This window comes from Numida meleagris, chromosome 7, assembly GCF_002078875.1.
Source record: "Numida meleagris isolate 19003 breed g44 Domestic line chromosome 7, NumMel1.0, whole genome shotgun sequence".
Classification (NCBI taxonomy): domain Eukaryota; kingdom Metazoa; phylum Chordata; class Aves; order Galliformes; family Numididae; genus Numida; species Numida meleagris.
In genome coordinates, this window is record NC_034415.1 from 6,769,331 (window position 1) to 6,782,388 (window position 13,058).

General features: G+C 49.0%; 1 protein-coding gene across 3 annotated transcripts in view; it reads left to right on the forward strand.

Moving 5' to 3' along the window:
• Positions 1–11,897, forward strand: part of ABL2 (ABL proto-oncogene 2, non-receptor tyrosine kinase) — a 49,481-nt gene extending 37,584 nt beyond the window's left edge. For 2 of the 3 annotated variants that reach the window (XM_021404640.1, XM_021404641.1), the window contains 9 exons: positions 576–871; positions 1,100–1,372; positions 2,126–2,210; positions 3,445–3,622; positions 3,731–3,915; positions 4,192–4,344; positions 4,833–4,922; positions 6,116–6,289; positions 7,428–11,897. In XM_021404640.1, coding sequence (XP_021260315.1) covers positions 576–871; positions 1,100–1,372; positions 2,126–2,210; positions 3,445–3,622; positions 3,731–3,915; positions 4,192–4,344; positions 4,833–4,922; positions 6,116–6,289; positions 7,428–9,118 — 3,125 coding nt within the window. In that variant the 3' untranslated portion in view covers positions 9,119–11,897. The remainder of the gene's footprint in view (positions 1–575; positions 872–1,099; positions 1,373–2,125; positions 2,211–3,444; positions 3,623–3,730; positions 3,916–4,191; positions 4,345–4,832; positions 4,923–6,115; positions 6,290–7,427) is intronic. The other variant, XM_021404639.1, reaches the window with a different exon arrangement.

Consider the following 13,058-nt stretch of genomic DNA (forward strand, 5'->3'; position numbering starts at 1 on the left):
CAGCCTGTAGTCCCTTGTGTTGGAGAGACACCTGCTGGGCAGATCTAGTACTGATACACCTGTGAGTAACTGGCCGATAATCTAGGCCAAGTACATCCAGGCTCCCCAGCTCCCTGGCTGTGAGACGCCTAATTTGGGGACAGGCAGAGGAGAACCTGTACGTTATTGGTAATAGCAGAATTCAAGCTTTCAGCTGGAGCAAAACCAAGAATTGAGAATGCCACAGAGAACTTTCTGTTTAGGGAATACATCAGAATATGCCCTTCTGTGCAACTGTTAAAAAATCAAATGCCATTTAAGGCTTCAGGATGGAGACAAACCTCATTCTTCCAAGAAAAAGGGAAACTTCTTTCTAGTCTAAAATGTGGACTGCAGGAAGCTTTGTGAGCTGATTGCTTACGTTGTAGTAAATCAGTCAAGTGTTCTGGCTGTAACTGTACCAGTTTAGTGTGATCACTGCCGCTGATTTTTATTGTTTAGCTACAAAACAAGGCTTAGATGGCTGATAGTGAACATCTTTAAGACCCAGCAGATCATATTGTGCTTACTTTGCTTTTTTTCCTCCTGGGTCACAGGTGAGAAGTTGCGAGTGCTGGGTTACAACCAGAATGGTGAATGGAGTGAGGTACGTTCGAAGAATGGGCAGGGCTGGGTGCCGAGCAACTACATCACACCAGTGAACAGCCTGGAGAAGCACTCGTGGTATCACGGGCCGGTGTCACGCAGTGCAGCAGAGTATCTGCTGAGCAGCCTCATCAATGGCAGCTTCCTGGTTCGGGAGAGCGAGAGCAGCCCAGGGCAGCTGTCCATCTCGCTCAGGTACGAGGGACGTGTTTACCACTACAGGATCAACACCACCTCAGATGGAAAGGTAAGGATTTCTGTGGGGAAAGGAAAGCTGTCTGGCTGCCTTCTGCAAGTGAAAATCGCTCAGCGGAATGGCCATGTGCTCAACCAACTGAGCACGAGTACTCTAATGTCTCATTCTGTTACTTTTTTTTTTAATCTGTCGGACTGTTTTTACTGTATCCATTTTCCAGCGAAACCGAAAGTTCCCAGCAGCCTTTAGCTAAGTGGGTTCCTGGTTTGTTCCTGGCAGGTGTACGTGACAGCAGAAAGCCGTTTCAGCACGCTGGCAGAGCTCGTGCACCATCACTCCACAGTAGCAGATGGGCTGGTGACGACTCTGCATTACCCGGCACCCAAGTGCAATAAGCCCACTGTGTACGGAGTGTCCCCCATCCACGACAAGTGGGAGATGGAGCGGACTGACATCACCATGAAGCACAAACTCGGGGGAGGGCAGTACGGAGAGGTGTATGTTGGTGTCTGGAAGAAATACAACCTCACGGTTGCTGTGAAAACGTTAAAGGTGAGTTTTCAGGTTGTTGTGCGCTGTTAACGTAGTCAGCATTAACGATAAGTGGAAGGAAGTTGTAACTTTCTCAGTTATACCGCCTAACGGTATGTATATCTGGAAGTGGAGTGTGCTGGTCTGCGTAAAATCCATGCTTGAGAGCAGCTTTGCAGAACAAGGTTAGCTTGTTGAGCTTGCAGCAGTGCAGGTGGCTTAGAAGCAGTTTGGAATTTGGGGCCAGCAGGCTCCTGCAGGATCTGCATGTCCAAGCCAGCTCTGCAGGCATGGTTACCCCCTCCACTTCCTTCCCTCAGAAAAGCTGTGGAAGCTGTAAGAAATCAAAGGTGTTGGAAGTACATTCTACGACTTCTCCCATACTTCTGGAAAAATTCAGCTTCTCCAGTCATACTTCTCTTTAGAGCCTTCTATTTGTTTTAACGTGACCCCTGTTGAATGTTAACATTTTTGGTACCCCCCCTGCTACCTAAATAAGGGAGATTTCAAACTTAATGTTTACAGCTAGGCAGAACTAAGTGACTTTCAGAGTCGTCCCTTCTCCATCCACAGTAGATACCTAGTTGGTAGAACCTAGTGCTTTCCAGGGGCTGCAGATCTGATACTTGGCCGTGCTGCAGGCCAGCTTTTCAGCAGTGTTTCCAGACCTTTCTGGCTTTGGTAAAAGCCAAAACATCAGAATGGAGATAAGGATACGTAGTGCTGAGCAGACCTTGGTCATGGAGATAAATATTCTCTTCTGTGTTTGTCTAGGAAGATACCATGGAGGTGGAAGAGTTCCTGAAAGAAGCTGCTGTGATGAAGGAAATCAAGCACCCCAATCTCGTGCAGTTATTAGGTCAGTGAAATACATGGATCTTTCTGTTCTTACTCAGGCTTCTGCCAAAATGTAAGAGTGGCAGATGTATTTATATAACTTTTTGAATCAGGTCAGGTTATAGGGTGCTATTTTGAACTGCTTACTCCTTAATGTAGCAAAGCTGAGCTGAGACACGAGTTTTAAATAAAACATCAAATGCTGTTGCATTAGTAGACAACTTTGCTGTTGGGGCACTGTCTAAAGCTTGCAGTATCAACCTGTGTTAAACTTCACCATTGGCTTCAGCCATTCTCCAGCATTCAGTTATCAGTGAAGTCGGATTCCTCTTCTGCTTAGTGAAAGCAGCCTTACAAAATTATCTACAAAGATTCTTAATGGGACATTTTAAACCTTTATTGGTGTTTAGTTCCATCTGGGCTTTTGCTGTCTTCAGGAGCAAAGCTGTCAAGCCAAGCCTAGGATGAAAGGAGAAATGTGAAGAATGTGAAGGATTTTAATAATGTCATCTATTCTGTAGCCATTGAAGAAATGGACACAGATGAAGTGGCCGCCCAGCCCTGTCTGCTTCCAGCAGCAGAGACTGAAACCATTTCTCTTTAGAGATGCATTTTTGCTCCTGTATGTGGGTACTGCTACTGGCACGCATTCAGCAGTGCTGCAGTGAGAGTTCACAGAGATTTGACATGAGTATCCTGTTGCCTTCCTCCTCTGCTCATACATACTTTGTACATAACTGCAATGACTGCAGCAAGGAGTAATCTGAGCAATGTGTGAGAATGCTGCTTTAGGAGCAGGTCCCACCGCTCTGGTCCCTTACCCAGCAGCACACATGGGAGTGCTTCACATTACTCTGTCGTGACATTGCAGCCTGGAAGTCTTGCCAGTTGACAGGTACCACTTCCAGTTGGCCACTCTTTAGCTTTAGGAGAACAGGGGAAGAAAAGTATGTCCCATTTCATTCTGTAACCCTCCAAACAACCGTGTGCAGTGTATATATGTATAGTGTACATCCTTTATGTGTAACATAGAGGAATAGCAGAGCTTTGATAGACGTGTTTCTCGTTATCTGTGGATGGATGTGTAAATAGAAGCAACAAGCTTTAAGCTGATCCTGCTCTTGTAGATGAAAGCCCTGGATTTTTAGAGAAACGCTCATAGTTATAAAACTCAACAAAGGGATGTTAAATCAGGAACACTGCTAAGCTAGGGGAGAACCAGCAGCTTTATTCACGTGCCTTCTCCTCACTGCCAGGTGTGTGTACCCTGGAGCCCCCCTTTTACATTGTGACAGAGTACATGCCGTACGGGAACCTGCTAGACTATTTACGGGAGTGCAACCGGGAGGAAGTGAGCGCTGTTGTGCTGCTCTATATGGCCACCCAGATATCCTCTGCTATGGAGTACCTGGAGAAGAAGAACTTCATTCACAGGTGGGTAAAATGGCACCGAGAAGCAGAAAGGGACAAGCTCTGCAACCACCAGGCTGCTTCAAAGCCCCGTTCAAAGCCCTGTAAGAGTGTGCTTTCTTCTTTATACAGGGACCTGGCAGCACGGAACTGCTTAGTTGGAGAAAACCACGTGGTGAAGGTGGCTGACTTTGGCTTAAGTCGGCTTATGACTGGAGATACGTACACAGCTCATGCTGGAGCCAAGTTCCCCATCAAGTGGACTGCTCCCGAGAGCCTGGCCTACAACACTTTTTCCATCAAGTCAGATGTGTGGGGTAAGAAAACTCCACTTCACTGTTATGTTCTCTTCCATTTTGTTTTTTTTTTCTTTGCCACCCTGGAGAATAAAGTGTGTTCTGGCCTGGGCAGAAACATGGGAGGAACATGCCAGGCCACAGCTTTGCAGATTGTTCATGTCTTCATTTAGGCTAGCCTCAAGAATCTGCGGCAAAGAGGTTCTGCCTCAAGCTGCAGCGAAGGCCACAGTGTAACAAGCAACATACCATGCGGGCAGTCTTATGACCAGGAATTTTGTTTTCCTCCTTTTGCAGCCTTCGGGGTGCTGTTGTGGGAAATTGCTACCTATGGGATGTCACCATACCCAGGCATTGACCTCTCTCAGGTGTATGATCTGCTGGAAAAGGGCTATCGGATGGAACAGCCAGAGGGATGCCCTCCAAAGGTTTATGAACTGATGAGGGCCTGTGAGTATCTTCTTCCAGTTTGGGGAACAAAGCCTGGGAGGGGTGGGAGAAATCTGCAGTCAGCTCCTAAGTCCTTGCTTAGATGCCATTTTGTTAGCTACCGTGGAAGAGTCCCTGTCAGCTGAGATGTACCTGGTCACTGATGCAAAGTGAGTCTGGTCTCTAGGGAACAAGAACTCTCAAAAACTGTCATCTCTGATTCCAGCTAGATAGCATTTTGTGGCAAATTGTACTGTCATTTGTGAGCAGGACTCTTACTATGGAATCATCAACAAAGAAGGAAATTTAGTTCTTAGCAAACACAGCACCTCTGCTGGAGACAAGCGGCTGACAGGGTTGCACAAACTCATCCTCCAAGCGTGCTGCTTAGCATTTGCCACGAAGAGCTCCCTAATGCTGCACAACAAATTTTTAATCTACTAACGAAAGACAGAAGAACAAATTATCTCCTACCTGTTACAGACTTACCCTGCTTTCTCACACTGCAGGTTGGAAGTGGAACCCACCAGACCGACCTTCCTTTGCTGAGACCCACCAGGCTTTTGAAACCATGTTCCACGACTCGAGCATCTCAGAGGGTGAGAGCCCCCGTTGCTTTGTTTCTGTGCAGTGGTAGCATTTGTCCCTCACAGTGCTGGCTCTTAAGCACAGGCTCTTAAAGCTTACCTGCTTGCTGTGGAGGCTGTGATGAGGCTTCATCCTTTACTTCATTTCTTATCCACGTGTCTGTAAACACATGCCCTTACTCCTAGCACCAATACTGAATAAGCTTTAGACACGTCAGTGCAGAGACAGCATAGTAATTTGAACACCAAAGAGTTTATTTAAAGAATATTGTCTTCTTTACTAGAGGAAGCCTCTTGTTTCCCAGACTAAAGAGTTAGGAATAGTGAGTGATTCAGGGGAAGAGAGAAAGATGCAAATACATCACAGTCTATTTCTGATAGCAGAAATTAGCGTAGTGAAGTATTATTCTATCAGCTTTTACTTAAAAAGTCTGTCTTAATGCCTGGATTTTCTACACAGCTACTCTTTTAGGAGAAAATCTGTGCAACTCAACTTTCAGATCTAGTCAGCTAGGAGAGATGTGATATGAGGCAAACGAGCACGACTGTCTCAGCATCTCGTAAATTTTGAAATCTAATATGAAGCCGATCCATGCTCTTTCCTACTATGGAAAAAACCACACCAGATGAAATTCTACCAGGGAGGATCTGGAATAGGCACATCAGGGGGCATACACAAACAAGAACCTGGGGCTGTCTGGGAGGGATTTTTTGGTTATTGTTTTTTAAATCACATACCTTGTGTTGCTACTGGCGAGGAAACGCGAAGTCTTCATTTCTAATAGAGATGTGCAGTGTTTTGCCTCAAAGGAGCTTAGGTGCAGAGTCAGAATGGGGACAACTTTGAGGCAATCAAAGGAGGCGCCTTATTTAGAAAGGGAAGAAAACGCATTCAGTGTGATCTCTAACTCCTGAGCAATCTTAATCCAGCAGAGAGCTGGATGTGTACCAGACCCTCAGTTGTGCAGATCCTACCACCATTGTGGGCTGCATTTACAGAGATGTAAGTAAGTTTGAATTTGATATGTAAAACATTGCTTACACTAAGTGCCTCTGGATTTGAACAAAACACCAAATTTACAAACTACTTGCTTTCTCAGTCACATGTCTTCTTGCTGGACTGGGACTGTAGTAGAGATCCATATTCTGTTTTCTTCTTCTGCTGGTCTTTGTTCCAACTATTCCACTTACTGTTCTCCTTACAGAGGTAGCAGAGGAACTGGGAAGAACAGCCTCCTCCTCATCCATTGTTCCTTACCTGCCCCGCTTGCCCATGCTTCCCTCCAAGACAAGGACACTGAAGAAACAGGCAGAGAACAAGGAGAACATTGAAGGAACACAAGACACCCTGGAGCATTCGGCATCCAGCTCCGCACCAGGTATGAACACCAGGGCACTCGCACTGAGGCTGTGTGTTCTGGGATAGTTTTGCTCCCAGTGTGAATAGCCAGACAAACAGAAGAGAACAGCACATCCGCCAATGGAGATCTTGCAACCAAGTATCCTGCCAGGATGGCTTGTAAAATTTCACATTCTAGTCAAGGTACAATGAATGGTGTTGGCTTCTTTCAGTTTGTAGCCTGACTGCAGGACTTAGGTTACTGTGGGAGGAGAAGCAGGGCTGCGGTTACTCTTCCTGGATGAGTGAGGTGGAGAGGTCAGAACGACGGCAGATTTGCTCCCTGAGGGAGCTAAGGGATGGGATGACCCATTGAGAGAAACCCAGCGTGGTCTTGTTCTTCAGTGACAGAACGATACAGAGCAGGGTGGGAGCTTGGTCACAGTACAGCTGTCACCTTTCATTCTTGAGAAGGCAGAGGAGCTACTCTTGACAGCTGAGATGATGGCTGTACAGGCACAATTCTTTTGGGTCAAGCAGACTTCTCCATTCTGCTCTCACTTTGCGGAACAGAGAACCAAAATGCTGGGACATGAGGCAGTTCTGTGGCAAGTGTGTATGTGGGCTCCAGCTTTCTTCAGCCTTACATAAGCTGGCACTGAAGCTAACTCTGGTCCAGCCAAAGTATTCCAGGCTGGTGCTTCGAGCAGCTGTGCCATGGGGGCTGTTTGCCAGCCTGATCATTTCCTAGTAACTAGTAAACACTGCAGCTTTTGTAATGTTCTTTTAGTAAATCCCATTGCATTTTTTTCTTTTGAATTTGATTTAGCTGCATGTTTAAGATAACAGCTTTCAAACTGAAGTTGACAATGCAGCAAGAGATTTTCTTTTATACTTTGCGGTATTTGGGGAAGGAGAAAAGAACTACAGCAAGGGGGTAAGAAACTGAGAGAAAAGAGCAGCTTCACTTTCTGCTGACCTTCTCCTAAACAGCCTTCCCAGACAACAGACAAGTCATGCATGCAAAACGACCAGCACAAAAATAAAAGTGCCACCTTCCTGTCTCAGTCTTTGTCTGCAGATCCTGTGTGATTAAAAACGCCGGGCCCTTAAAGCCCGCCGCAGGAGAGGGAGGTGGAAATGGATTTTGCAGATTCATCCTTGTTTGTTCTGCCTAGGTTTTATCAGAAGCACACAGCCAAGTGGGTCTCCCGCGCTGCCTCACAAGCAGAGGGACAAGTCACCCAGCAGCCTGCTGGAGGATGCCAAAGAGACCACTTTCACCAGGGACAGGAAAGGCGGCTTCTTCAGCTCCTTTATGAAGAAGAGGAATGCTCCCACACCTCCCAAGCGCAGTAGCTCCTTCCGGGAGATGGAGAATCAGCCCCACAAGAAGTACGAGTTAACGGGTAACTTCTCATCTGTTGCTTCCTTGCAGCACGTGGACGGGTTCGCTTTTGCTCCCACGCAGCAGGACGCAAGCCTGGCACCACCCAAGTGCTACGGTGGGGGCTTTGTGCAGAGGACCTTCTACAGTGATGATGGCACTGGTACCAGCAGCGGTGGGGGTGTGAGCACTGGTGGTGGGTGGTCTGGCATCACAGGTTTCTTTACACCGCGCTTGATTAAAAAGACGCTGGGTCTACGACCAGGAAAGCCCGCTGGTAATGAAGAAGCATCAAAGCCTTTCCCAAGGTCGAACTCTACATCTTCCATGTCCTCAGGGCTTCCGGAGCAGGATAGGATGGCAATGACCCTTCCCAGAAATTCCCAGAGGTCAAAAATCCAGCTGGAACGGACGGTGTCCACCTCCTCTCAGCCTGATGAGAGCACGGGGAGGGCAAATGACCTGCTGCCCAAAAGGTTTGAAGAAGGCCCTGCTTTGACCAGAGAAAGACCAAAAGCAAAACTCTTGCCAAGGGGTGCCACAGCTCTCCCTTTCCGAACCCCCTCCAGTTCAGAGGAAAAGGAGATGCCAGGGCTAGCAGCAGCTCCTAAAAGCAAAGAAAAAAACAGCGGCCCACGGCAAGGGGCCCTCGAGGATGGCGAGAGACCGGGGTGGTCCTCTCCAGTAAAGGCTGCAGCAATACTTCCAACCACTCATAACCACAAAGTGCCAGTCCTAATCTCACCCACTCTAAAACACACTCCAGCAGATGTGCAGCTCATTGGCACAGACTCTCAGGGTAATAAATTTAAGCTCTTATCTGAGCATCAGGTCACTTCTTCCGGCGACAGGGACCGGCCCAGACGGGTAAAACCAAAGTGTGCTCCACCTCCACCACCAGTGATGAGGCTCCTGCAGCAGCCAGCCGCCTGCTCAGATGCAGCAGAAGAGCTAAGCAACGCGGCGGGAGCGCAGCACGGAGTGGAGTCAAGCGAAGGGAGTAAGAAGGCAGCAGCAGCAGCACCGGTCGGTGGGAAATCTGGGAGGCCCGTGATGCCTCCACCTCAAGTGCCTCTGTCGTCGTCTTCCACCTCCCCAGTGAAAATGGCCAACGGCACAGCTGGCGCGAAGGTAGCGCTAAGAAAGACCAAACAGGCAGCCGAGAAAATCCCAGCAGACAAAATCAGCAAGGAAGCGTTGCTGGAGTGCGCCGACCTTCTCTCGAGTGCCATCGCTGAGCCCACACCAAACAGCCAGCTGGTGGACACGGGGCATCAGCTGTTGGATTACTGCTCAGGCTACGTGGACTGCATTCCGCATACACGCAACAAATTTGCCTTCCGGGAAGCCGTGAGCAAACTGGAACTCAGCCTGCAGGAACTGCAGGTATCCTCAACAGCTGCTAGCATCCCTGGGGCAAACCCCGTCCTTAATAACTTATTGTCGTGCGTCCAAGAAATCAGCGACGTGGTGCAAAGGTAGCTACTGTCAATCTGGGTAAGAGTAATACGCGTGGGTGGGGGGGACTCTTTTCTGTACTGATGCTTTCGAAAGGAAAGACGGATACTTGAGTATGTGAAGTACCTCAGATCACTGAGTTCTCACGTTTACAAGTTCATCTCAGAAAATGGGGATGGAGAGGGTAGATGAAAGCTGTAAGGGGCAGAACATCAAGTATTTGTCCCTGCCTTGTCAGTCTGGTCTGCTTGGTGTGGCAAGGCGAGGAAGATCCTTACTCCTCCCTTTGAGAGGCAGGAGAATCGATGGCAGGTTCTCGCTCTGGGGAGGACGCTCTGGCAGCCGGAGTACTGGAGTGGCTGCCGGCCCCTTGGCTGGACGGACGCGCCCCATCAGCGCTAACACGCGCTTCTGGGCTCCTGACGAGGCGAGGACCAGCGAGCCCCAGGGCTCTGCTGGTAGCAGCTGCCGAGCAGTCCTGGCCGGGCAGCTCTGAAGGGGCAGGCTGCGTGCAGCTGGGGGCAGGTCTAATGCACTGACAGTATTCAGAGCTGCTGGAGGTGGATGCACTAGCCCCAGTGGCTTACTTCCACAGTGCTGTTGCTGCTGTAATGAGAACTGCAAAATTAGTTAATATATGAAATTATCCCTTTTCCCTCCTGTCCGCCTCATCCTCCACACGTTCTCGTTTTCATTGTAGCTGAGGCATCAGGAATGCTGGGCAGACTTACCACTGGAATTACCCCCTTCCCACCACACCGCCTTCACTCAGTCAATTCCTATTCCTAGTGGTCTAGCATGGGAGCTGCTTGATGGTCATTGGTTGTGAGTAGTTTGGGGCTCTTGCACAACTTGCCAGAGTTATTGGGATGGGGTGGGGTGTTTTCTTTTTAAGCTCTAGATTGTTCTTAACTCGTTACCAGGTTGACTCCCCAGTTCAGTTTCAGCACCTTGAGGCCTGTGGGGGGGGGGGGCAAGGCAGAACCTCTGCCAGCAGCAGCCCCCAGCTGCTCTCTGCTTCCCTTCAGCAGGCAGTGCTGGAGCCGGGAGAGCAGCATGCTCTGCCTGCAGGTCTCCCCACACCGCTCCCTCCTCCTGACACACGCAGCACAGCCACATCACAGCGCTTGCTGGGATTTGTTGCTCTTGCTTACCAGTCTTGCAGGCTTCCGCTGTCTAGGGGCACGAAGGTGACTAGGATGTCAGCTCATGCGAGTCACAGCCATCTTTTTTTAATTTATGTATTTTGACAACTGGACCAGAATATCCCGCTACGTAAAGTGCATTCTGCTTGAGATGTGACAGAAGCGTTAGGGCTTTGCCTCCGAGAGCTCCCACTGCCTTGTGCTCTCTGCTGGTCTGCTGACAATCCCAGAAGGCAGGCAGCCATGTGGCTGCTCTCCCTCCGTCCTGGTGCTGTGTGATGACTGTTGTGGCCTCAGAAAGCTGCTTCTGTGCACGTGCACAGCTCCCCGAGAGGTAAAGGACCGGCAAGTATAGAGACCTCAACTACTTGTTGGTTTGAGAGAGGAAGCAAACAGGCCTGATACCTGACTCCAGATACCCGTTACCTTGCATGCTGCTGCTCACTTCACACTGTTTGTGATGATAGAGGATCTGGCTTGCTTTGCACCTTAAATCTATTTTATTTTTTTTTTGCTAAAATGCTTTTTTTAACTTGTTTTTAAAGTGTGACTGTGCTGCTTTTAGGTTGAGCATTTAGAGTTGAGCTGGGGCACAGGTGTGAATTCAGATGGTTGGCACTCAGGCAATCCTTGTCTGCCTACAAGCATTGCCCTGCTGGTGCTCAGCAGCAGGCTGGGCCTCTTGGCACACACCACCGTTGTTTCCATGGAGCATGGTGAGATGTGGCCTGAACCATCCTTAGAAACGTGCCGGTGTCTGAGAATCCTCATGTTATTGCTGGTCTGTGGTAAATAAAGTTGTGTGTCACGCTGCATGAATGCACACCAGTGGAGCAGAATGTGAGGTGAAACGGACCACGTGAGCTTCACTGTCCAAGTGAGTGAAATAATGAAAAAAACCTAATCCTTCCACCCCAATCAATAGGCATTAAGGTGAACTAACTGTTCCTACAAGTCGGCGAGCTGATCCCTTAGTGGGTTAGTCGTCCCTACCTAGTGGCACCAAGCCCGCCTGGAAGAGCCTGCTGTCTCATTCTGCAGTGAGATTTCCAGCTTGTCCAGGATCTCCTCTGGGTCTTGTGCTCCAGGCACGGGTCAGTTAGAGGCTGAGTGGGCTTCTTCCACCCTAGCACTCAGCAGTGAGGCAGAGCACCAAACAGTTATCTCGTAGACTTTACCGGGGGCTTTTGTGGTTTACCTTATCTGCTTCAGTCATCTTTATTGAACATGTGCATCACTGCACACCAAACTAGCTGCCTTTGGAAAGCTGACCTGCAAGGGGAAAAAGTCTTAGGGCGTTGCTTGATGTTGCCTTCTATACAATCAGGAGGAGTGGAAGGGTATGAGAGCTTTCTTGGTGTCAGAAGGGCTGGTCCTGTTTGCCCTGCAGACAATCGTGTGGTTTCATCACTGTACTGCTTCTCAGCCCAGTACAAGCCGACTGGAACTGAAGTGGTTATTCTCAGGGGAAAGGTATTTTAACCAGAAAATTTTAAAAGTGTTATTCCAGTTCTGCTGAGTATTTTTAAAGAATCTTTTTTTCTTTTTTAATTTATTTTTTTCCTGAATGTAGGTCTTCCAGAAAAGCTCCTGCAAAAGCGATAGAACAGCAAACAATTCCTGGAATTTCTAATTACTAGAACAGACCCCTTACAACTCTTCCATACCCTTCTGAAGAAATGAGCTGTGCCCCAGCAAAGGGCTGGCTGCCCTCCCCTGCTCCCCACGCTTGCTTTCTTCAGGTGCTGCCTGGTTTCTCATCCCCCACATCAGAGGTAGTTGGCAGGGACAGGGCTGTGGCAGTTAGAAGGAGCAGAAGTCACCTGCTCTTAGAGGATCACAAACAGCTGAGGCAGCTCCTCTCCCACCATTAGTACAGGTCCTTTCCCTTTGCTAGATTTGCCTTTCTGTTCAGCCTTAAAGGTCTCAACTGTAGCAGCTTCTCTGCTTTCAGCTTTGCACACAGTATGCATCACGTACTGTATGGATGGCGAAGCCCCGTTACTTCTTCCAGTGAAGAGCAGCCCTTGCTCCATCATTTGTGGATAAGACAACCTCCTGTTGTATTTCCTTTCTTCACTGCTGTGAGAAGGCCTCGTGTGGTAAAGATGCAAACGCAGCTGGGCTCTCTAACTTGCACTAGCGTGGGCTAGAATTGAAGGCAGTCATCTTTGCAGCACGGGTGGCAGACCATGGGGCCTGGTAATGCCAAGCTCAGAGCCCGGAGCAAGCCAGCACGGGGCATTTCTCTCCCTAGCTCCCAGGGGAATGGCTGACCCGCAGGTGCAGCTCTCCCTGCACTGCATGCCCTTCTTAACCCTCAGAGCGGTGCACTTGGCTGGCTGGCTGGCAGCACACAGCTGATCGTACTGCTCTGCGGTGCCGGCAGGGCTGAATTAAGAGCATCAAACTGCATCAAATGCAGCAGGTGGGAGAGCAGAGCTGAACAGAGCAGCACTCCTGCTGCAGAACACAGGGAAGGCGGGGCTGTTCTCTCTGTCTCTTGTCCTCACAGAGGAGGCTTCTCCTGAGCACCACTGGCCTTGTGTCAGCAGGGAGCAGCTGGTTGAAGTGGGCAGTGGGCACTGGGATACACGCAGGTGTAGAACAAACCCTCAGCCTATTTCCTGGTGGTAGGAAGTGACTTAGCTACACTCCCTGCAAGATGAGATATGTCTGTACCAAAGGAGGTCATCTTCCCAGTGTGGCTGTTGTGCACGAGGGTGTAGAGCCCGCTCGGCGTGGCATGCTGTGGGTATCAGTACTGAACTCACTGAGGGCAGGAATGGATTAAATGAAACACATTAATCACCAATCAC